At 38.5% G+C, this 24,420-nt stretch overlaps 3 protein-coding genes across 3 annotated transcripts; 1 reads left to right on the forward strand and 2 right to left on the reverse strand.

The window, feature by feature from the left end:
- Positions 1-400: 400 nt before the first annotated feature.
- Positions 401-13,876, reverse strand: ktn1 (kinectin 1). The gene is made up of 36 exons (XM_077731306.1): positions 13,645-13,876; positions 10,938-11,620; positions 10,569-10,724; positions 10,365-10,484; positions 9,902-10,032; positions 9,699-9,803; positions 9,478-9,609; positions 9,240-9,346; positions 8,999-9,143; positions 8,474-8,570; positions 8,202-8,386; positions 7,910-7,999; positions 7,778-7,815; positions 7,591-7,681; positions 7,444-7,512; positions 7,326-7,363; positions 7,066-7,156; positions 6,889-6,957; positions 6,628-6,665; positions 6,377-6,467; positions 6,106-6,218; positions 5,944-6,019; positions 5,836-5,876; positions 5,658-5,748; positions 4,959-5,045; positions 4,224-4,313; positions 4,067-4,153; positions 3,900-3,989; positions 3,734-3,826; positions 3,429-3,497; positions 3,267-3,350; positions 2,851-2,934; positions 1,827-1,910; positions 1,652-1,747; positions 1,212-1,316; positions 401-1,121 (listed from the first exon to the last, which is right to left on the reverse strand). The coding sequence occupies exons 2-36, from the start codon at positions 11,617-11,619 to the stop codon at positions 1,092-1,094; spliced, it is 3,795 nt and encodes a 1,264-aa protein (XP_077587432.1). The 5' UTR covers position 11,620; positions 13,645-13,876; the 3' UTR covers positions 401-1,091.
- A 616-nt stretch (positions 13,877-14,492) lies between these two features.
- On the reverse strand, positions 14,493-20,349 carry msh4 (mutS homolog 4). The gene is made up of 20 exons (XM_077731172.1): positions 19,806-20,349; positions 19,491-19,643; positions 19,250-19,416; positions 19,055-19,165; positions 18,850-18,965; positions 18,598-18,771; positions 18,341-18,513; positions 18,189-18,256; positions 17,954-18,028; positions 17,805-17,869; positions 17,572-17,741; positions 17,127-17,263; positions 16,820-16,923; positions 16,263-16,387; positions 15,836-16,036; positions 15,631-15,749; positions 15,433-15,561; positions 15,169-15,343; positions 15,002-15,090; positions 14,493-14,858 (listed from the first exon to the last, which is right to left on the reverse strand). Exons 1-20 carry the CDS (start codon positions 20,011-20,013, stop codon positions 14,670-14,672), a joined length of 2,748 nt encoding a protein of 915 aa, XP_077587298.1. The 5' UTR covers positions 20,014-20,349; the 3' UTR covers positions 14,493-14,669.
- Positions 20,350-20,363: 14 nt separating this feature from the next.
- vcpkmt (valosin containing protein lysine (K) methyltransferase) lies at positions 20,364-21,767 on the forward strand. The gene is made up of 5 exons (XM_077731173.1): positions 20,364-20,664; positions 20,766-20,876; positions 21,024-21,096; positions 21,171-21,290; positions 21,394-21,767. The coding sequence occupies exons 1-5, from the start codon at positions 20,408-20,410 to the stop codon at positions 21,496-21,498; spliced, it is 666 nt and encodes a 221-aa protein (XP_077587299.1). The 5' UTR covers positions 20,364-20,407; the 3' UTR covers positions 21,499-21,767.
- The last annotated feature ends 2,653 nt before the right edge of the window (positions 21,768-24,420 follow it).

The raw sequence follows: 24,420 nt of genomic DNA on the forward strand, positions 1-24,420 counted from the left end.
TGCTCTGAAGCATGATGACTGAAGACTTTGAAAGTCTGAGTCACACAAATAATTTAAATAAAATGTAGTACTGCAAAAGGTAATGTGTGGACTGATATAAAAATTATACACAACGGCCTTGATTCAACCAGTGCTGATTACTCAGAGAGAAAGCGCAACCTGTCATCTATGATTGTCATATGATTGGTTTATATTACCTTCAAAGTGTCCTCTGCCACTTGAAGTCAGCTGGTACAGGTGATTTCCTTAATGGGATGAGGCCAATTCAATTGTCCAATCATTAGCCTAAAAAAAATCAATTATAAGTATACTTATAGGCATAGGATTCTCAAAAAGGAAATGCGGTGACCCCTTGTGGCAGACGAAACGAAATGCAATGAGATGCCCCAGAACACTGAGCGTATTTATCAAGCATCCCTTTTATTAACAGCCTGTTACAAAAGAACAAACGCTTCAGTGTTATGAACTTAGAAACAATATAGTAAGTGTTGATTACAGATGATATGGGACACTCTTAAGAGTCCGTACAGTAGATTAAAACCTCTGCACTGTTGATCTGGTCTTCTCTTTCCACACTAAAACGTTCTCTGCATCGTCACAACACCCTTGTAGTAACTTTCCATTCAATTCAGTAACGATTCCCATATGCGCATTTACGTAGTCATGAAGATCTAATGATAGACAGCTAGTGGAGAGACGCAAAGATCAATGTGGCTTATCGCAGTACATTAAAACAATACTTTTTTTAATTTAAGAAAATAGATTGAAAAAATGTTCAGTAGAGTTGGCCATGTCTTTTAGCTGTGTCCTGTTGATATGTGTGGCAGGTAACTAACTAAAGCAATATTCAAAATGACTGAAGTGAAACCGTACAGATTGCTGTGATTATGCTCTACAGAACGAGATTTTGATGAAAATCAACATGTGACGCTGCTGTTTAAGAGGAATGTGGTGGAAGTAAAGTTGTGACAGTGTGGAGTGCTTGGTACTATTAACAATAAACCTTTGCCCGTTCCCTTGTTTGATAGCAGATGTGACATGGTAGTGATGTCTGTAACGCGATCCAATTGACCGCATGTATCTTCTGCGTGCTATACTTTCGACACATCTCTCTCAGGCTCCTGCATAAAAAAAATGTACAGATACAAATTGGATGTGCTCTAAGTGCCATGGTAAATGCAAATCTATAAAGGCAATGAAAGGGGCCTTACCGCATCCTTGGAGAGTTGTCGACTAACACCTTGTAGCAGCTGCTGCAATTCCTGGACTGTTTGATGAAGTCCTGCAGTCATCTTTTCATTTCTATCAAGTGCTTCCTGTTGGACAAAAAATAAAAATAAAATCAACCAAAACTTCAATGAGTTTAAATCAGGACTGTTAAATTATGTCATAGACAGAAAATGTGAAGCCTAATAACATTTATCTAAATACTTAATACAAAAAATGTAAAACATAACTCAAATATTCATATATGACAGTGTAGTTATTCAAGGTCGAGTATTCAATTATGTTAGTATAGTTAAGCAATGTCTGATAAATGCGACAGTATGAATTTACATTGCCTGTTACGTGAATCCTAGATTTATAATTCTCATTACAAAACCATCATGACCCATCAATGTTTGCTTTCCCAGGTATGCAACCAACTCACTTTCTGTGAAGACAAACTGCTGTTCTCTATTGGGCCATCAGCATTGTCTGCTACCTTGGAGAGCTCCCCTTGGATCAGGTCCAGTGATTGTTGGGCCTGCATTACAAAAACAAAACAAAAACAACCATGAAGAGGCAAACTGTGCAATAAAAATCAGTATTTTGATGAGTCCTACCTTATAAAGATCATCTGCAACCTGGTGTCGCTCGTTCTCTTCTGTCTCCAGCTTGGAAAGGGTATCTGTGAGTTGTGTTTTCAGCTGAAATTGATAAACAGAGACAAATTACATTTGTTATACTGAATCACAAGGGGAGTACTTTTTAATATAACTTTTCTTAGGCCATCTTATTTCAAAGTAACGAGGAGATAGGCAGACAGCACTTGTCACCTTCACTGAAAAAGCAATTGTTACAAGCAACTACAGCACTTGCTTTCATGAATTATGAGCTCGTTCAAGTTTAAAAGAATAGGTTAGCCTCAGCTGAACTGACACCCTCAGCAACCCATAGTATTGACATGGTGGACAATGTCGATGAGATAAATGAGGATGGAATTAGAGTCTGCAGCTTCAAGTGCCACAATAAAAATAGCAAAAGGATATTAGGTACCGTAATTTCTTGAGTATAATACACTCATTTATTTTTTTTCTCTACTCATATGCCCTCTTCGTCATGAGATTATGGGTACTTTATCTATTTTTGCATTCCTTTGGTAGTTTTTCTTCAAAGAAATACTTTTTGCTAATAATTTTAAAAAAATTCCGCATGTGACAATTGTGCTCGAAAGCAGGACGGTCAAATATTTCTATGAAATCCAAGCCAGTAACACTTGTACACCTTTTTCATGAGCTAAATGTCCTAGAATATAATGTAAAAATAGGAGGGATCATACTTGAGAAATTACGCTGAACTAGTTATTAGGCACCAGACCACAAGAAGATGAAACACCTTGACTGCATCTACTCTGCAAGGTAGGGGTTAGTAAGGTTTTAAAATTGTCAGTCACCATTCATGGCCTTCCCTTTTTTTCCAATCACTCAGTGCTTTAATGGAACACAGGATGCCGTTCATATAAACAGGATCATGGAGCGTAAGGAATGTAGGGAGTTTTTGAATGAGGACCTACAGAATCCGCCGTCCAAAGTGCGACAGGGCAAGGTTTAAAAAGGATTGCTAGCTAGGCGAGCAAATCACTCTTACCAAATTCAGCTCCTCATTCTGCCTGTTGGCTTCTGTATATGAGCCATCAAGTCTGGTCTGCAATTCAGTCAACAGATCTTTGAGCTGAAATTAAGTTTGAGAGGATGTGTTTACTGGGACCTAAAAACAGTCTGGACAGTTGTGTCATGTGGACTGCCTGAAAAGGATCTACAACAGTGGTCTAATGGGGACATAAGGGATCACATTCAGTGTGAAACTGTCAGACATGGTGGTCTCTAAACTTAGTCTGGTTGGACTTACAGTTCAAAAATACTTAGACATAAGGACTTTGTGGAAGGGTTCAAATAACAGGCCCGGAAAAATGACCCGCCCTTCTTTCATCATGAAACCAAAGCACTGCTCATCCTTTCAAAACCAAACGATTGCTGAAGCCCGGAATCAGCTCTTTTGCTCACCTCTCGGACCTCTGTCACATATGTGGCACTCTCGCGCTCAGCCCTCTCCAACTCCGACTCCAAGTGCTGCTTTTCTCTTCTTAACTGCAAAAATTGACAAACAATGAAAATAGCTCGGCGTCAAGAACACAAAGTCTAAAGTGGTGTTTCAAAAGAACTCACATTTTCCAACTCCATTCCATCACTTCGTCTCTCAATCTCCTGTTCCAGAGTTGTTACTCTCTCACTCATCTGATGTGAAATAAATAATAATTACTAACAAAACTGTTAAAATCTAGTATATTTCAGGGCCTTTCGACGATGTCAAAGAATTTATGATCAACACTTTTATTCTGTACAGGCTTGTTTGAAAATTAATTTGACAAATGGCCTTTTTAAACTGTTGAAACCAACAATATATACTAAACTCACATACATGTACGTTTTCATATAATTGAAGGGCTCTCTCTAATCAAGTCAGCACACACCTCTCTTAGTTCCACCTGTGATTTCTCCACTTTCCCTTTCCATCTTGACTCTTCCTGCTCCACACTGTTCTGGAGGCGCTGCAAAATGCCCTCCTGTGAACATAGCATGTGCACCAGTTGAATCCTGCATCCTTGTTTTGAATAAAAGGCTACAATGTTAATTTACCGTTTCCGCCAAAACTTTCTTGTACGTTTCACAGTCAACCTGTAGAATCCTTTGAGCATCTTCGGCTTCTCTCAGCTTCTCAGACAGTTCCTGGCAGGGGGGGAAAACATAGTGAAACTTGTTTTTTTTTACAAATAGCACATTAAGAATATTCAGCTGGACATTACCTTGGAGTTCCCTGATACAGGGGTGGATTGTTCCGCTGAAATCTCATTGACATTTTTCTCAAACCTGCAGAGCCACTCCTGATGATTCTAGAACACCAAAGAGCAATTTATCATACAATAAGAAGTAGACTGAAATGCTGCCATTGCATGTCTATACCTGTTCTTTGGGCAGAGGCACATGGGGCATAACTCTGTGCAGAAAATTGCGACACTCAGACTCAGACAATGCCAAGGTTGCCTGGTTTTCCTACAAGATAAAAAAAAAAGACGTAGAAAAAGACCAATTAATTGTTTTGAGTAGAAGCATTTTCATTGTGAATGTGTAATTCACATATATAAGCAGCAATGTTTAGAGTGATGGTCAACTTTGAGGCTCCGGGTCATATATAAACCAATGCAATATAATTTCGCCTATGTTGCCTATTTCCATGACTTCCTGCAAGAAAATTTCTGTACTAGAATTGATTAATGAATAACACAATCAAACCATAATAATTACATTGAATAAGCAAACAGCATGCTGTACATGATACATGACAAATATAGTAGCAAGCAAAAAGATGACAATCACAGTTATTTCTGCACACCCATTAGCCTGAGCTTTGTGCCAAAAGTTGGCTTGTAGGTTTAGATGATATTGAAATGTGTCTATCCAGAAGCAACAATGGATGCTGGTGTAAAAGGTAACATTAACTAATTCAAAGAATCAATGGGTAATTCATGGGCAAATATGAAGTGAGAGGACAAAAGCAAGCTATATGAGCATGCAGCTTCGTTATGGCTGGTGGAAAACATCTCATTGGATCAACCATGAGGGGCGAAAAGCAAATTTGAGGGATGCATAATAAGATTGGAGCTATAGAATGAAGTAGACTGAGATCGGGTGTCGAACCTTGACAGCTTTGCTGAGTTTTCCTTGAAGCATGGACTCGGTGGCTGACAAAGCTTCCATTGCACTCCAGTTTTTCTCCCGGAGTGCCTGTTTTGGTCAGTTCCAAAAGATTACTATATTCAGTCAGCCTTGGGTAAGAGCCAGTGAACCCCAAACTCTGTGGCCTTTCTGGAATCATTTCTGATTTAAATAGTGACTATTATTATATCAGCTGAGCTCCATCCACAGTAGAACACTCAACCTCACACTTTGTGTAGGTAAAATAAGTCATTATACCAATTTGAATGTAAGGGGCTGGTTTAGGGAGTACTTCCAACCTAAGTGTTCAGTAAATTATATATTGTCTGAACATGTTTGCCCTCAGGGGGTGCTTTTTCAAGCCAAATAGGCCAAAATTTGAATGCATTAAATCAGCTCATAGGAGAGGTCCTGGTCAATGTGTGCATAAGTAGCAAAATATGCAGGGATCCCTGTTATGCAATCCGCATCTTAAGCAATCATAACTGATGCGTGCAATTATACTGGCAAAGACAAACAAAAGACTGCAGTTTAGGTGAAAAAAAACAGCGAAGCAAAGGGACACCAAGGGTGGCTGACAGGAGGGGGTGATGAATGTGTGCAGTGTTGAATTCTGAAATTTAGGGAAGCACAAAAGGGACTACTCTCACAGTTCTGGTTGTAGTTTTCATAAACACCTACATTGTTCTTTTTTCTGTGATGCTCCAGAGATTCCTTCACCTCACAGAGTTCACCCTGAAGTTCTCCAACTTGCTTGTCCTTCTCAGACAACCTGTGAGACAAAATATATTCCATCTAATAATGAACACTTAAAAAAAACCTGTTGCATTTGTACGATTCAGCATGAAACCCAACTCACGCTGTTAGAAGCTCTGGGCTTGGTTCTGCATTAACAGTTTGCTGAAAGGAAAGAACAAGCTCGTACACTTATATTTAATCATACAGAATTATATTTTGACTCACTAACCTGTTGGTGGGCCTTTTCCAGGTTATCACGCAGTTCACTATTTAGCTGCTGGATCTCACTGTCCTTTACAGTTAGCCTGTGGATGAGATGTCAATCATGTTTACAGACTACTGATTGAGAAGAGCTCTACAATGTGATAACTATGTGGAAAAGTGTACTTACTGAGCTTGTAGTATTTGGAGTTCACTACTCAATCTGGTGAGCTGTTCTGATTGATCATTCTGTTTCAACTGCTCCATTTCGACCTGCATGGCAGTAAATTGCTGCTCGAGAGCCTATGAAATGAACATGGCTTCAGAAAGCGCTCTACCTTGGAATACAGTGATTCCTTTAACCCCTTATATTGCAACTGGGATTGAAGGGACATTGTAACTCTCAAAATATTTCTTAATACTACTAAGGAAATTATAAAGAAAAAAGAAAAAAATCACACCTCAAAACTCTTTGCCTTGGTTGAATAGTTGTCTTCTGTTGATTGCAGACTGATCTCCATTGACTTGAGCTCCGACTCCCTCCATTGGATCCTAAAAAGCACAAATAACACTCCAGTTGTACTTTTTTTTCTTGTAAATATTATGGATAAGTCAAAATAGGAAATTCTGCGCTGTTTTGTATGCTGGGTTTTTGCAAAGTAAAAATATTATGAAATACCATGCTTTTTTTAAGACACACACAAAAACTTACTTGCTTTGCAGTTCTTGTATAAGTGATTCCGATGATATCTACAATTAAAGAAGGTGAGCATTACCTGTTTAGAATAAGCTGGGTGAAATAAGCAAAGCAAATAAAACGTTTTTTTCATACATGAATTAAAAAACTTTGTCCTTGAATTGTTTTTCTTTTTCTTTCAATCCTTGTAAGAATAATAACAGTTGATCACCACCACTTTAGTAAAGTACGTTGGATTCCTGTCATTATCTTTATCAGCTACAAATTTAGACTGACCTGATGAGCTAGCTTTTCCTGAAGGCCCACCAATTCTCGCTTTAGAGCCTCATATTCCTGTCTCACTGTCTGTGTGGAAAAAAACAGAAAAATTAGAACGCCACAGCAGTTGAAACAGTGTAAATGAATGTTCATATTGTTCAAATGTGACACTGTGACAGGGGTATCAAGTGTCACCTTTAGTTCTTCCTCCTTGTTCGCTACTTCAATTAAACCCTTCTCCAGTAGGTTCTCTACGGTTTTCAAGTTCTCCTCTTTTTCTTGGACACTGGAAGTAGAGTTTTAAGTATGTCAATTCATGGTAATAAACTCTCATTTAAAATGTGAGTCATAAATATATCCATTAAAATAATCAATAGCCTATGATGCATGCCATAACTTATATAGTATTTGCCAATATACTGTTGTCCCACAGGGAGTTAATAATTTGTACACACCTCCGTTGAATCTGGTCCAAAGCTAGCTGGGAAGCAGTCTGCATGTGTTGAACATCGAAAAGAACATGATTAGTGTCATTAACAGGACCATTTGCAAATATAATGACCAAGTACGGACCTGATCAGAAATCTGTGCCTGCAGATTCTGGATTTCTGCCTTTAAGGAGACGTTATCGTTGTGCAAGGCCTGTGGAATATCAATGAAACAGTAAGACATAGGTTGGCTGGTGACGAAAGTAAAATATTTTTGTTGGTGCTTTTAGACCTGCATGTTAGTTTCTCTACTGGCGCCGTTATTCCGTTCAGCGTTCAAGGAATCCTCTACGCTCTTTCTTTGCAACTCCTTATCAGCCAGTCTGGATAGAATTACGAATTAAAGAATGAGACTGCACTGAAGAAAAAATATTGAACTAAAAACACTACAACTAAGAGAGACAGGGAAAAGATCTCACAGCTTCTGTAGCTCTTCAATGTGGGAGACGTGGTTGGCCTACATAAAAAAAAAATCTCATTAGCCTAATTACAATGTCAGCTCTAAGAGTCAGTATTTAATGGAAACCTAAAGTAGACTCATTGCCCTATACCTGTGTTGAAATCTGTGCATGCAGTGTCTCATTTTGTGCTTGGAGAGTTTCCTTTTGAGCCTGAAGACCTTTGTTTTCATTCATGAGCTCCTGTTAAAACATTATGAAAATGGTTAAAAAGTGGTTGTGCTTTGCATAGGTGAAACTCACACTGTGGCAGGCCATAACACTACACCAATACAGATGAATCTTACTGTACCTTAAGCACAACTTTCAAGTTTTAATTCAACAAAACCAATAAAAAGTTACTTCTCCACATAACTGATTTCCATTGCTCAAAAGTTTGCCTCACCTGAGCACGAGTCTGCATGGAATCGTCTGGAATACTGTGCTGTGACACCTCCAGCAGCTCAATCACCTTTTGCTCTAATCTCTCCTTGGAGACCATGGCTTCAGTCAGGCTATTGTGAAGGGTCTGAAGTTCTTTATTTTTGTTGTTCATCTCACTTTCCAACGTAAGCAGCTGACTATGGAGCTCTGCACCCGCCCACATAGAAGTAAAAAAATTGGTTATGTAATGCATACCTTTTCTAGAGCGTAAACAATCTGAGTGAGTTGACTTACTTTGCTTAGATGCCTGAATTTTTTCTCGCTCAGTATCGACACTGTGAAGATAGCTTTGCAGTTCCTCCCAGCGTCGCTTAGCATCTTGCAATTGGGCCTAGGTATAGGGAAAGAAAAACAAAAAAACGCTCAATAATGTGAATGGAAATTTTTTTTATCATGCTCTGACTTGATATTCCAATAACCTTACAATTGTCTGAGGTCTTTTGACATATTATCAATCAAGATCTAGCTATGGGTAAAGAAACACAAGCATTGATTGCAGTGGATAAAACAAAAGGCTAATCTTATTCAAAGAGGAAGTTGCCATTAGTAATTTGACAAAATGCTGTAACAACATTGGACCCATTAAATATGTCCAAGTTCTCAGACTCCACCCTTGGACTTCCACAACAACCACCGCTCATTCTTTTGGTAAGACTGCCACACCCCTATAGAAATTCAGGGCTTGATTGTAGCCTGAAGGGCTTTGTGCTTTAGTAAGAATGGGGGTGGGGAGTAACAAGTGATGGTGGTTCATTGTACCTCCAGCTGAGACACGTTCTGCTTGTAGCCGACCTCCAGTGACTTCCTCTGGTGTTCCTCCTGCTGCAGTTTGGAATTGTTGTCCGCTAACTCGATCATTAGCGCGGCGTAATCAGAACGAAGTTTGTTCATTTCAGCAGTATTTCTGCCAAACAATACAATTCAAGAAGAGGAAATGTGTACATTTTTAAATAAGTGATTTTCTAATTGAAGTGCTGAATTACTGTGGTGCAGCACTCACTTGCTTTCCATCTGGGTGGTTGCTGTGCTGACTGCATCTCGCAGGATGCCATTCTCCTGCTGAAGTCGACCGATTTGACTCTCTAGCTGCTCTCTAACCTGCTGGAACTGCACACAGGGATCGGATCAATTTCGGCAAAGAATCATGAAAAAAAATCAAATTGAGACACCAAAAAAAGTCTATCAGGACATCCCTGACTTCTCAGCCCATCATAGGTTTCTTAAATGTTTGATGCTACCTTGATCTGTAGCTCCTGATAGTTTCCCTGTGCTTTGGCCTGCATGCACCCCAGTTCTTTTTCCATTGCTGAACACTGCTCACGCAACATGGTTTCCACCCGTCCTGTCTTCTGCTTTGAAGCCTGAAGCTCCTGAATCACAGTAGCAAGATTGCAAATTATTTAAAGTCAAACCAACAATAAAGCCAGAAAATTTTGATTTTGGAGGAGGATTATGGTACCTGGCTGAGTTGTTTGACTTTATCTTTGGCAATGGAAGCCTCCTCTTGAAGAGTGGTCAAGAGACGTGCTTGTTCCTGAACAGCCGGATCAGATTTAGCAGCAGACTGGTTTGTTGAGGACAGCATGAAAAGAAAAGTTATTATTGAGTTCTCCTTTAAATTTTTGTATACTTTTAACTTCAAGCACTTGTTTATTCTCTCACTTTATGCCAGGCATTGACAGCGTTTGGGCTCTTTTCTCGGAGGACAGCAATCAAGCTGACAGCCTCAGCTTCAGACAGGCTGATAGAGGACAAACCTGCAAGGAGTTCCTTCAGCTTCACTTCTTTGTTCTCTGGAAATGCATCAGATGAGAAAATACACATTAGAGCAGTGGTTCTTAACCTGGGTTCAGTGAGTTGGTCTCAGGGGTTCCTCTGCCACTGAGGTCAAGACACATCGACTCATCATGTCCATTCACAATGGCATGCCGCCCTGCTTAGCCAATCAGTGCTGCGAGAAATTTATATATCTTGAATTTGAACAGTCACATTTTGTTTTGCACTAAAGTAGGATTTGGTGAATGCACATGTGAAACTGGTGCAGGTCGCTAGGTCCAACAAGGTTAAGAACCACTGCATTAGAGCCATTGCATGGATTCTGTTGAGCAGTTTCTTTGCCTTTTACCTTTGTCCGTCTCATTCTTTGCTTTCTTTCCTTTAGAAGGAACATCATTATTGTGGGCAGTCTGGTGGTTGGTAGATGCTGCCGACTCCGTCAGAACATGAGATTCATCAACTTGATTGGCTGACGCATTGATGATGGAATTTAGAAGTTAGTCTGAGTGCTTAACTATAGCAAAATTCAATGTAGGATATGGACTAGCAATACCAGGCTCATTCTTCTGTTTCTTGCCCCCTTTCTTCCCACTGGAAGTAGAACTTGGAGCTGCATTGGTGAGAACTTTGGTTTCAGCCATCTGAGGAGCTTCCTTCTTGACTGGTGGCTGCTCTACTTTAATGAGCTCGGGCTGATGCTGGTCATTCACTGCAAAGAAACAGAATTTACTTATCATATTAAAACAAAGCACTGCAAACTGCATAAGTACCCATAACGGAAACCCAGCTCAAAATTACTGACTTCCGTTTATCAATGTATTGAGGATAAAACACTATTAATTGATTTTGGCCAAAATATTTAATTCTCACACATTTAAGACAGTATTTCCTCCAGTTTGAAATAGCTTTTGTGGCAACATACCTGCTTCGAACTTTTGCTTCTTTTTCTTCTCCTTTTTTGAAGCCTGAGCCAGTGGGGCTGTCTGACCGACAACAGCTGCCTGTGTAACTTGAACCTGGATTTCAACCTGTGGGGATGGTGGTCTGTGCTGTTTGCTGGAAACTACTGGTGCCTCTGCTTTGTGTCCCACAATCTTGGAACCGTTTACCTCTGGCTCCTCTGGTGGAGGTGAGGGAGATGTTGGTGCAGCGGCAGCAGCCTTTGCAGCTTTTTTCTCCTTCTTCTTTCTCTCCCTCAAACCAGTGGAAGCCTCAGTCGGTGCTGGAACGGACACATTTGTAGACGGTGGTGGGGGAACGGGAGCTGGAGTAGCCACCTTAACTGGTTCTTTAACAACCTCTGGGGTGGAACTTTGGACACCACCAACTCCTTCTATATCTGCTTGATCCTCTTCAGACTCCCCTCCACCACCTACTCCAGGAGCTGGGCTTATGGGTTCCTTCTTCTTACTCTTCTTCTTTTCATTCTTCTTGCGCGTGTCTGGCTTTGATGGTGGTAACTTGAGGTCACGTTTCTGTCGGGCAAGCACCTCATCATAAGATGTTTCCTTTGTAAAGAGCATGAAGAAGACGAAGAGCAGGGCAACACCCAATACTGGGACCAGGATGAGCAGGTACTGAAAGTCATAGATATCCAGCGCCATTCTGCACAAAAAAAGAAGGAAAATTGCATTAAAAAAGTTAAGTGATCTTTTGTAAAATTGTTCATTACAAAGTTTATTAAGTTCTTCTAAAAGGTGACCAAATTATTCAAAATTCTCACATCTAAGATAAAGCAAGGACAAATGTAGGAATCAGTAATAAAACAAATATTAACAATGCATATTTGAACAGTAAGGGTGGTGAACTGTGAAGAAAATGTTAACATAAAGTAGGTCCCTTCCACTAAACAACTCAACTTTAGGAACTCTTGAGTTACTGTATATTAGGATGAATTTAAAGAGGTAAACACACTTACTGTTGACTCACAATTCAGTGACAACAAATGACGTTGACTGCAGCTGCCCGCTTTAAGCACATTTAGCATGACTTTTTTTCACTCTGGGTAGATTTGAGGTATAACATCTGTAGTGTTAAATAAAGCCAATTCATTATGGATGTAGATGTATCTATATATTTTTTAAATAGGAGTTAAATATAAGTCGGATTGCAGTCTTATTTAATATGCAATTATTACATCTAAGTTTTTGGTCAAAAGCTAATGAAAGTAATGTAACCAAGATTTGTGGTAGTAATAAAATACAGGAGTCTGTCACAGACTGTGCCTCTTTACTGATTTGGATTAAGCCGATTACCCTTGATAATACATTTAAGAATAACTCAGTGTCAACACTTCCTGACGACGGAAAGATGAGTTTAAAAGGGATGAGATAGTTTAAATGTTGATTTGTTAATTGAGCCTATGGAAAATGTTGAGTTGTCTAGTGTAAAAGTCCCAAATGTAAAAAAAGGGGCTTTTGATTAGTGTGTTGTGCTAAGTGGTTCATGTGGATATCAAAACTGGCAATTGATTGGTGCATTGATTTTTTTTAAATGCACATTAATGAACACAGCAATAAGACAGTATTGCAGTGTTACTCTATCTGTTACGAGCAGTGTTGTTAGTGGAGAACAATATTTAATAAACATAAATATTTATTTGGGCACAATTATTCTTGTTGATGCATATTTCATGACTTTTTTTCAATAAGTGAAAATGTCTAGCTTTTTGAAAGTGATTTATTTAGATGTTTGCATAAAATAATTAGTAGTGGGTTAGTAACACTTTTAGACACACATGCAGGGATTCACATTTTTCAGTTGTAAAAAAAGAACTATTCAATCTAATCAATTTACATGAAGATCAAATTGAAGGAACCAAATAAATTGTACTATTCAATAATTTTGATGATCCTACCAAAGGGTGCATGGTGATTTGTCAACTAATATTGACCCATGTACCCTTATAGAATGACTCATTTGGAATTGCACCTTTAATACTAAATATTTTTACAGCTATTTCTACACGATCGCATGTAACATCGCGTCATGTTTTGACGTCTGACATGTGTGCCATGACAGTGGGAAAGAGCTAATAATGGTGTCCGTGTGTGCAATAATACAGTGAAGCGCAGCTGTTCCCTGCAAGCACAAACTATAGCCGCTCAAGTTCTAGATACGACCTGATGCAATCTCATCAGCCCAACTTCTCAAATGCAATGTTTTTTTTAAAGAAGTCCTTACACCAAGCCCCAAATTAGACTATCACAGCGTAATGCGGTTTTGCATTCGCACTTTTTAAAGCCCTCACGATAGCAACGCGGCGTTTAAAGCCCATCACACCATGGCGGATGAAGCTAACGAACTAGCAACGCGCATATAGCCGGCTCACTCATTATTGGGTCAAAGCAAAATATTTTACAATCGGAGCGACCGAAAAGGTGTAGACCTAGATGGGCTGATTCTCAAACACAGGTCCGATGGCGTGGGCGTCAGGGCTGCCTCGGCCGATGAGCAAGTCTCCTCCTCTTCCTCTGTTGAAATCTCTGACCCGGTGTTCTGCTCCCTTCTGCCGCTTCAGTCCTAAGGCCGTTCCCAGGCCTAAGACATTCGCTTCTCCACAACCCACCCACGCGTCTCACCGGCAACCAAATATACTGACTAAAGCAAACTAGGTGGGCAAAACGTACCTGTTGTTTGAATGGACTGATCTCTTAGTAATTACACGGCGCTGTTGTCGGTGGACTCAAACAGACTCGTCCTGACTTCCCAAAGCTGCGCCTGGATTCGGTTAGGCTTACCAGACAACTTGTCTTCCGTTCGCTGGGCGGGTCGATCTCTTTAGGGGGACGCGTATTTCACAGCACAAGAAACACCGAAGCGGGCGGCGACATGGCTCAAACGCGACAAGGTCGATCGGCCAAGATCGGCTTACATTCGTGCGGACGTCAAAGTCAAAGGGGAATGGAGTCATCATTATGATGTAGCAACAGTGTACGTCAAAGTCAAATAACATCTGTCATAGTGCATTAAAATGAGAGCGAGAGGGGAACAATATCTACGTCTCCTTCTAAATATCTATGACTTTTTCTACGTGAGGGAATGCAAAGTTTCAACTCTTGTCAGTGTAATCTTTTTTTCCCAATATGCAGCTGTTTATCGCTGCAATCGATCGCTACAAAATTACAAAAATGTACCCCATAAAAATCTCATCCACATACGTGGAGTTGTGGACAAAATATAGGACATACATATGTCATTTTCATGTCCAATGCCATCAATGACAGTTTATTAAAGGTTTATATAAAATATTAATATCTGTTATATTATCTGTATATATGTTGAATATATATTTCTAAGAAGAAATATATTCAAACATTGAAATTAATATTATAGAAGTAAATCATAATATTTGAGCCAAATAAAATGTCTATCCAAATTCAGAACTCAAAAGTTCCATAAAAAACATTTGAGATGAGTTGCTGGATCTTTATGGTGATGGCATGAGTAACTGGCACAATTTGTGAAATTTCCACAACTAGTATTCTTTTAATGTTTTGAAAGGGTTGTAACAGTAAATATTTAACTTGGAGCAATGGATTTCACATACATGTGGTCAACACAAGCCAAAGAAAAGGTTCCTTCCAACTCTCAAACTATAGAACCCAGCCTGTGTCATTTTAACTATAGTCATTCATCTAAGATTGGATCCCTCTTAGGTGTCTGTGGAAGTTGGCAGCCGAGTGGCTTCCAACTCTTCTTCATACTTATTCTTTAGTCCCCTCAGATAAATGCGCAGGCTGTCCGCATCAAGTTTGGAGTTTCTTGCAGTTCGCAGGAGACAAGTTGCCAAGTGGTATGATGCACGCTGCCTCTCCGTTTCTGGATCAGTTTTACGTTTGACCTAAAGATCAATTTAAAAAATATATATATATTTTGACAGCATCTAAAACAGAACATATTGCAGGATTTCTTTTTTTTTTTTTTAAACAACAGACATAATGGACTAAAATGTTCCTATTTCGATGAAATTGAAATAAAACCTACCACAAGCTGCTTGCTGAGTTTGGAGGCAATTGTCTTTGCCTCTTGGAGAATGCTTGAAGGAAGTGAGGTAATTTCTGCCACTCTGAGGCCTCATAAAACAAAAGTACTATGTCTTACTAGGATTCTTCTAATCAATATATAATCAGAATCATTCCACAGACGCTTACCATAGTTCCTTTCTTCGGAAAATCCTTGACTTAGTAGGTGTGTATACACTATGCTCTCAAGGCCAGTATCACGAGTGAATGTGTGCTTAACCTGCATATGCTGGTTGTCCACATTAGGATATAAAGATTCTAGTTGGCACAGCTCTAGGTAATGTGTAGCAAATAAGGTAAAGACCTAAAAACACAACAAACACCAAAGAGTTTTATCTATGAAAATAAGTAAATATATATATCATTAAACAAAAGAGTGTCATTGCGCTTTACCTTGAGGTTGAGGAGAAACTCACAAACTGAGTGACAAAGTCCAATGCCTTCTTCGGCACTGGTGCCACGTCCCAGCTCATCAATGATGATGAGAGAGCGCTCACTGGCATTCTGGATGATGTATGACACCTTAAGAAATGAAATTGACTGATTACACAGTTGTTTCTTTTTGAAGAAAGTCAATAGAATCTACTTTACCTCTTTCATTTCCAACATGAATGTGGAGGAATTAGTTTCAAAATCATCGTCAATGCCAATTCTGGTGAAAATCTGATCTGCTATACGGAAAGAAGCATACTCGGCAGGAACAAAAGATCCTGTGTTTATAAAAATAGGGAAGGCTCTAAAACTTCACATCACAGTCATGTGTTGCCTGAAATGTAGTTACCCAGATTATACTGACCTATTTGAGCCATGATTTGACACAGTGCCACATGCTTGAGATATGTGGACTTCCCACTCATGTTAGGCCCTGTGATGATGACAAAGTTCCTACCCTCAGAAATGTTGCAGTTGTTGGACACGAGCTGCTGTCCAGGCATTCTGTCTAAGATGGGGTGGCGACCCTGTTTGATGACTAGAGTGTCTGAAAACTCTGGACGTACTGGCAAAAAACACAAAAACACATTATACATTGAATATTGACATTATTGTTTGACAATTTTATTGGTAGCTAATATTTGGAATTCCATGTATGATCAAATTTAATGGTGAGTTCAAAATGTAATTTTACACACAGGTGCCAGCACATTTATATTATGCACCAATTGCAGACTGTTATACGACTTAAAATCAACAGATTGCAAAAGCAAGAAGTGCATCACACTCACCATAGTCCGAAAGGGTGCATGAAATTGCCAGCGACAACAGCATATCCAGCATCGATACAACATCAGACAGTTTGTAGAGGCAATGAATGTGCTCACGGAGAGTGCTGAGCAGTTGAGATACCACCCTTAAAAAATAGGCAAGTCCAGAGCAGTGATTTTTCACATAGCTATCTTGGAGGCAATGAAAAATCTCCAGTTGGGCATGATTGTTGTCAGGGGCAACTACTATGGATCCAATCTAATTAAACCAGTGGAATATTGAGAGCAACCTACTGAGAATAACTGACTAATGAATTCATTTTGTACAGCTTAACCTGTTTAGAGATAAATTTGTTCATCTGAAAGCACATTTGATAAGTGGTGAGCACATCTGCCCAAGTATTCTGAGAAGAATGGTTCATTTCTGAGCTCTGGCCTTCCTGTATGGAATTTGCATGCTCTCTCCATGCCTGTATGGGTTTTCTTTGGGTACCCCAGTTTACTTCTATATATGTATATATAAAACCATAGGAAAAAAAAACCCTGTGTTCTTAACTCAAGTGTGATGCTTTACTCACACATAAGACATGTGAACAATCTCTTTCTGGGCCTCATTACACCGGTCATTCATTCTCATCAGATCTGCAGTGGTGAACCCATAGTTGTCCTTGTATTTGGTGACCTGGGAGGACAGATGTGAAATTAAAAGAATTATGCACATACAATAAATCACATAGACTTTGCCTTATGGCAATAAGATTTTTAAAGGCAGCAAACTTGAGCTTTTAAACAAACATGACTTTTTTGGTCATTCCATTCCAGAAGAAAACAATTACTCATTAAAGATAAAACTTGATTTCGCATTATCGGTTCAATTTGTAATACCTTAATGAACTCTGAAGGAAGTTTCCCATCAGGCAAATATATTCCTCCAAGCTTCATTTGGATGAAGAAACCTCGAGTGGTGCTGTAACTTGTGCGCATGGGAAAGCCATATTTCTGCGCCATCTGTTTTACTAGTGCTGAGAAACATAAATGTTAAACTAGGAACTATATCGAGAATAAGGTTGATTATTTTCTGCTGATGAACTCTGTAATGTAGGATGTTGATAGGTAAAATGTATATCCAAATGTTTTTATGGGTCAATAAAATGAAACCATGTCAGATCTTACACCCCACAAAATGCCAAAACTGAAAAGATAAGACAGATATGTAAATTACAACATAACTGTTCTTTTCAATGATAAATTAATACTCGACAGTGATGTCGACTCAAGCTTGGCACATTTCTACACCCTAAACTGGACAGAGACAGACAACCAAATCCACCTGAAATGTCATCCACTATCTCGGTATAAGCTCTTCGGGAAATATCAAGCAACTCGTTGATGTTTGGTCGTACGGCGTAGCACTTCTGCATTCGCATGTTCAGGCTCCCCTTCAGGTAGGCAGTGTTATCGTTGATCACAGTGAGGATCTGCTTCGAAATCATGTCAAATCTAAAGGTGTACAAAAACCAATGTAAAAGCAACAATACAAAAACAGATGGCAACATCATGTACCTATTGTCCTCAAGTGAAGTGCTGTATGCTTTAAGAAGAGCTGTGTTGCAGTTCTTCAACACTTCCTGTTTACAAAATGTTTTTGTTTAACTTTTTAAAAAAAATCATACTTTGGAGCCATTATGAATTAAATATGAGCAGACACCAACCCTCAACTGTGGCACCAGATCCAGAATGTGTTTCAGCTGAATGACATGTGTAATTTTGGATTCTGCAAATTGTATCTAAAAAAAATGCAAAGTTTTTTTTTCATTGGTCCTGAAAGACTTCTAATTGTATTGGACACATCTAAGAATTAAATTAATTTAATGAAAAGGTAAATCAAATGTATAGTATATATAGTATGAGTATACATATAAAAAATAATAAATTTTATTCACATACTGTGTCTTGTTTTGGGACCTGCACAAGAACGGAGAGCAGCTGATCAATGTCAAGGAAATTGCCAATAGCTGAAAAAAGACAGTGGCAAATGTTCAAATCATTTCTTCAGTGTGTACCGGAATCAAATTTGATTTCAAAGGTTTTGTCAGTACCATTCTTCAAGTCAAAGAAGAACTCTTCGCTTTGCAACATCTCTTGAATTGTGTCCAGCCGCATGTTAATGGTATCCACATCCATCAGAGGTTCCAGAATATTGGAACGGAGCCTTCTGGCACCTCCAGGAGTTTTTGTGTGGTTAAGGACACCCAAAAGGGTATGGTCGGATCTGTGTGCATCCACAGTAAATACATAAACACACTGACCAAAAGAGGTAGAACATTTGAAATAAGTTGACTTTCCCTTACTGTACCTGTGGTCTCTATTGTTGACCACAAGCTCCATGTTACGGGTAGATACCCAGTCAATCTTAGCCGTCTGTTCACTTCCTTTAAAACTGACTTTGAGCGACTTGGCAGCATACACAGAGTTTTGAATGAACTCTAAGTATTTGAGCAAAGCAGCTGCAGTCGCTAGACAATAATATCTGCACGGATAGGGACAGTGGATAATAGAATAGTTGTCACAGTTTATTTAATTTTCACATTATTTTTTTAATGCATACTTAGCCTGTACTTCCATCAGAACAATACTAAACTCTGGAGCACAGAGCTGTTGAATGTATTCCAGTCCTTTCTTCTCATTAAAATACTTCCTTTGAATTGGATTCAAAGTAACACCCTGCCACACAAAATAAAAACACTTACACCAAATAGTACATACAATATTGACAGTTTTAGGCTACAGACAGTATATTTTTGCATTGGCACCTGGAAATTCTCTGTGATAAGGTTGAATAGCTTTGTTCCTTTTCCTTTATCACAAACAGTGTCTGGCATCAATATTTCCATTGGCAACAAGTTATGGACCTTGGTTATGACCTCAAGAAGTTTAAAGATTTGTATTTTCAGAATAGAACAACAAAACATTACATCCTTAACAGCTTTTATATGCATCTCAGTCACCTTAGTATAACATCCAGTATCTGCAAACTGAGAGAGTACAAGTTCTGGAAATTTCAGGTTAAGACTGGCCATTCCAATTTCTCCCCTGGCCAAACCACGCCCTTCAACCAGGGCAACAATAACAGATGCCGCAGAAGCTGAGGTAGAAGAAGGGCAACCAGTCGATGCTAAGAAAAGGCAAATGAGAATGAGAAAATTTGAATCAAAATGCAACTCAAAATACTGCTTTGGGGCACAGTACCAGGACAAATGGTCAATGGTGTCCGTGCAGGGTGTGAGGCCCTTGCAGAGGCAGGGGTCTTCCTCAAGTTTCTTCCTTGGTAGGAGGTGCTTGAGGTAGAGAGAAGTTGGGGCAAATTGTTCCTTCCTAACTGAAAGCTTTGGGGGAACTGACCTAGGTTTTGAGTAGTATATGAGTAGAAGGATAATACCAAATCTCAAACATCTGCTATAGATTATATAACACAATATAACACTCTTATCACACTTTTCAAAGACTGTCTGTATTTCATTTTTAATTAATTTCTAATTTAAATTTTGATTCTAATCATGTTACCTGTGACTGTACGGGGAAGTGAGGGGCCAGAGCTGGAGTATGTACTTTCTTCATCTGAATTTTGACAGGATAGACTATGGAAATTTAAAACCGGATTATCATAAATAAATGTATTTTTAAGGCTTCTATCAGAAGAGGATACATCAGAGGAATGTCCACTTTCTGTATTATCACCACTTGAAGTATCATCTGTACTGGTACAAAACATTGCAAAACTTCATAAAATCCTCCAAATATTAGTATTTCCCCAAATTATTGGCACAGCCTAAATATTTAATTGAATATAAAAACAAATAACCAATAATGACACTTAGAAAGAGCTGCTGTCAGCTGAGAAGCTAGCAGTCGCTATGGTTTGTAGTAGATACCAATCTGGCCCCCTCATTGGCTCCTGCTGTACATGGTCACTTCACATTAGTTGGGAAATATGATAACTGACTTGTGTTTACTTTTATTATTATTGTTAATATTTTTATTATTAATAATGTTATTACTCACGCCTTCCGTAAATACACTTATAATATGATGGCAAATATAATATGAATTATCATGTTTGGTACCGTCGACAACCGAATTTCCGTTTCCGATACTGCTCATCCAATATGGCGGCCCAGGGAGATTGTAGTACCTATTTTGTGAGAGAAATAGAGAAAAATGACGGTTCTCTCTTAAAAGTCAGCCAATGTTTCTTAGGGGACGTGGGCTGTGTTGTGTGGGACGCGGCCATCGTTCTTGCAAAATATTTAGAAACCAAACAGTTTTACAATCCGTCCTCAGGAGTTAATATATGGGCTGGGCGAAGAGTGGTGGAGTTGGGAGCTGGGACAGGGGTTGTTGGTTTGATGGCAGCAACCCTGGGGTAAGTTGACATTTCTACACGAGTGTCCTTGTGTTAAGTCTGAGCTTTAGCCCTAGAGCAACTATTTCTTAACCCCTATTTTACTCTCTTAATTCTCATAGTGCTCATGTTAGTGTAACAGACTTGGAGGATCTACAGAGCCTTCTGAGAGTGAACATTCTCGACAATCAGAATCTCATCAGTGGATCCATTACTGCCAAGGTACTGAAATGGTTTGTACTATTTTCTATATTTAAAACGCAATATTGAAATTGTCTGATAACCAACTCCCTGCTTACTGCTTGTTTGCCTGCATGAGCTCCTGCACTCCTCCGACATTTGTATAAGTAAAGTTTATATTTAAAGTCTTTTTTGCTCAGGGGTGAAGATGTATCTGGTTTCCTTCCACCTCCAAACTATATCCTGATGGCAGATTGCATTTATTATGAGCAGGTATTTTCACAGATTTGAGAATTGCAGCATCAAAATATATTTCTATTCAAATGCTTTTATTTATTTCTCTGTAGTCCATTACTCCACTGGTTGAGACCTTGAAGCTACTCAGTGGACCGGAGACCTGTATCATTTGTTGCTATGAGCAACGCACAGAGGGTTTTAACCCCAAAGTCGAGAAGCAGTTTTTTGAGGTAAGAGCCATGTATTCCAAATATTTATTTTATATATGGACATAAAATATCTTGCTACTTAATAGGTTATGACTAATTGTCACTTTATTGTTTTGCCCTTTAGTTGCTGCAGCAAAGCTTCAACTGGGAAGAAATCCCTTCAAGCAAACAAGACAGTGATTTTAGTAGTCCAGACATCCACATTTTGCTTGTTAGGAAAAAAGTCTGAGTTTGTAATATTGTAATGTAGAATTTCTGTAATATTTTAATCATGCTAAGACTACTTTGTGGATTTCACTTATTGCTGGTTATATTTTTTAGAATGTAATTTCTACATTGAATGAGAGACTCATGTACTGTATGTAAAGTTGTTAAGTAATGTATGGTATTGATTCTTAGACACAGAAGTGTCACTTGTTTGAAAGTGTTTTGTCCTGTAAATGAATTGTTTCTATTGGAAAACTGAGGTGGAAAAATAAACCACTATTTTTACTATAATGTGCAATGTAATTTATGAATCAATAAGTGACAGCCATCCACACTTTTCCAATTCAGTCCTATACAGACAATTGAACGTGGCTTAAAAGAATGTAACAAACATATTTTTTGAATGGTTAAGGAAGCTGCAGTACTTCATCGATTTCCTTATGGGGAGAACATTTTAGGTGCAAACAGGAAAGATTGGAGGACCAAGAGCTGTGGTGGACAAAGTAGCAAATTATTAATGCATAAAATTGCCTGTTTTGTGGCAAAAATCTACTACTTATGTGAAAATGAATACTAACTGAATTATTTACAGTACGTACACTCAAAGCGTTGTACACTAGGGGGCAATAGTTGCCACAAAATAAACCTAAATCTGGGATTGGATTTGAATTATCAATAAAATTGAAATTTTACTTTGAATCAGAAATGGGTTAATTACAGTACATACAAAGCATTGTCCATAGGGGAAATAGCTGCCATGGAAAATATAAATGTGGGATTGGATTTGAATTATATCAATAAAGTTGAGATTTTACTTTGAATCAGAAATTGGTTAACTTTTCTTATATTTTAATTAGTAATTTTTCAAAATCAAGTACAAGCAACTATCAGTGAATTTCTCAACTGTTGTACTAACTAAAATGTATATTCCATATTGTTGATCTAAGCTTGAAGTCTGTGCTAGGAATGCCAACTCTCGTGCCACTTACAAACAAAAGTTATTTTTTCCCAATGCAAGGGGACTTCCAGCCCAAGTCCCAGAAGAGGCAGTGATTATGGTTCTTTTACTAGCAAAAACCATGAGGCGCGGTGCACTCTCCCACATGCATGCAAGGGGCTTCTTTGAAAGCCTTTTCATTCTCATTCTTTGTTCTCATGCAATATTCAAGACGGAATCCAATGGTCAAGCAAGGTCATTTAACTGCTACATTTGTTTCATTTAAAAATATATACATATTTTATGTATTCACATCACACAGCAAAATCACAGCCAAGGATGGCAAATTTAAACGCATAATGTAAACACTATGGCACTTGGTGGCATTATAAAACTCCAAATAACATTGAAATTTAATAAAGAAAGAAAATAAATACAAAGATACAAGTTTTTTTTAATAGTCGATAGAACAACATATTTAAATTTATATTATATTGGTCTCATGTCTTATTTAAAAGAATTAAAAAAACGATAAAGACTCACGAGAAATGAGTGAGTGCATTACAGGCAGTGTCAATAGAAATTATTATTTTTTTATTATTGTCAAATCAGGTTATTTTCGACACAGCCGTTGTGGTCAATTCAATGATCCCACCCTAATAGTTTGATGACAATTAATTTCTTCCGTGAGTGTAAAATGTAAGGTAATTAATCTAACTCTGATGTATAATAAGAAATTCTAGAACACAAGGTGTTCCCTGGGGCTTGAAAAATAGAGAGAAATGCAGCATTCCCGCAGCATGCAAATTATTTATAATACAGAATCTCAATGGTGTCATCTCCATCATTTTTTCTAAAATAATTCAAACTGTGTTTTAGTCAAGGACTGCTATGGAATAAAGGCACCTTACTATGAAGTTATGATAGGAGTTGTTTACTATATACTCCGTACAACTGTAAACATTGCTTTAATGTGCTGAGCATAGAGCAGAATGGGACCAAAGTGTGTCCACAGATGGTGGCATTTGTGGACAATTTGACAATTTAATAAAAGTGGTGCTTAACAGCCCATTGCAAATCCATTATTGATATAACTACACTAAATAAGCACGGGATGCGCACAGTCAATTATGATACAATTGAGTTTTCTTTGATGCATGATCTTTTTTTTCAGGACCGTCTGTTCTTGTTATTAGGATTTCCATCTCCAGCCAAATGAAACAGGTTGACTTCCAAATGTAGTTTATACAAAACACTCACACACACACACACACACCCCTTCCTCTATGCTAATTTTGCATAGAAAAAAAGACAACATGAGTGAGGCAGTGTTCAACACAGTTTGCTCAGCAGCACCACTTTACCGCATCACAGTGAAGTCGTACAGAAAAGCCTTTGTGTCATTATCCCATAATCATCATCTTTCCACTTTGAGTCACGAGATGAAGTGTCCCCCAAATGAAGACTCATTCTCTCACTATTAAGGTGTCGCTTCAAAATAGATATCTAACTGGGACGGTTAAAGATAGAAAAGGCTGAGTAAATGTGTAATACTGCACCCTCATGGATCTTCCATCTCTTTTTTACTTGCCAAAGATGACTCAACTCAAATGAATGCTCTTGTGAATGCCCCATAGATGCAGTCAGAGCTTCACTGTAACCCATTTGATTTGTTCTCTCTTGCCTTACATAAATCATTTCTAATGGCTTGGTTCTAGCATGGCTGATAGTATAAAGATAATACCCCAAACACACAGACAAATGCACATGCTTAGTAGACACAAAGGAGGGCGAGTGTGCTGCAAAGACAGCTGTGCTGCAGTTGAATAAGTACACACAAACACACCACAGTAAAATGAGCACACAGTGTGCACTCATTTTAATACATCTGCATTGTTGTTTCTCAACACAATTTGATCAACCAGAACTTGTGCTTGTTAGTTCCTCATAACAAAAAAAAAGTAAATGATTTTATCTCTCTTGCAAGACATTTTACACAACTACTAT

This window comes from Stigmatopora nigra, chromosome 13 (assembly GCF_051989575.1).
Source record: "Stigmatopora nigra isolate UIUO_SnigA chromosome 13, RoL_Snig_1.1, whole genome shotgun sequence".
In the NCBI taxonomy this organism is placed as follows: domain Eukaryota; kingdom Metazoa; phylum Chordata; class Actinopteri; order Syngnathiformes; family Syngnathidae; genus Stigmatopora; species Stigmatopora nigra.

Excerpts from the sequence above, each read along its gene's own strand:
- vcpkmt (XM_077731173.1), top strand. The coding sequence starts at position 20,408 with ATGGCGGCCCAGGGAGATTGTAGTACCTATTTTGTGAGAGAAATAGAG. Across the intron at positions 20,665-20,765 it reads TTGATGGCAGCAACCCTGGG|TGCTCATGTTAGTGTAACAG; the intron begins GTAAGTTGACAT and ends TAATTCTCATAG. Across the intron at positions 21,097-21,170 it reads ATTGCATTTATTATGAGCAG|TCCATTACTCCACTGGTTGA; the intron begins GTATTTTCACAG and ends ATTTCTCTGTAG.
- ktn1 (XM_077731306.1), bottom strand. The coding sequence starts at position 11,619 with ATGGCGCTGGATATCTATGACTTTCAGTACCTGCTCATCCTGGTCCCA. Across the intron at positions 7,682-7,777 it reads ATTGAAGAGCTACAGAAGCT|ACTGGCTGATAAGGAGTTGC; the intron begins GTGAGATCTTTT and ends AATTCTATCCAG. Across the intron at positions 7,513-7,590 it reads GTAGAGAAACTAACATGCAG|GCCTTGCACAACGATAACGT; the intron begins GTCTAAAAGCAC and ends GATATTCCACAG.
- msh4 (XM_077731172.1), bottom strand. The coding sequence starts at position 20,013 with ATGTTTTGTACCAGTACAGATGATACTTCAAGTGGTGATAATACAGAA. Across the intron at positions 19,417-19,490 it reads ACCATTGACCATTTGTCCTG|CATCGACTGGTTGCCCTTCT; the intron begins GTACTGTGCCCC and ends GCCTTTTCTTAG. Across the intron at positions 18,772-18,849 it reads CTGATGGAAGTACAGGCTAA|ATATTATTGTCTAGCGACTG; the intron begins GTATGCATTAAA and ends CTATCCGTGCAG.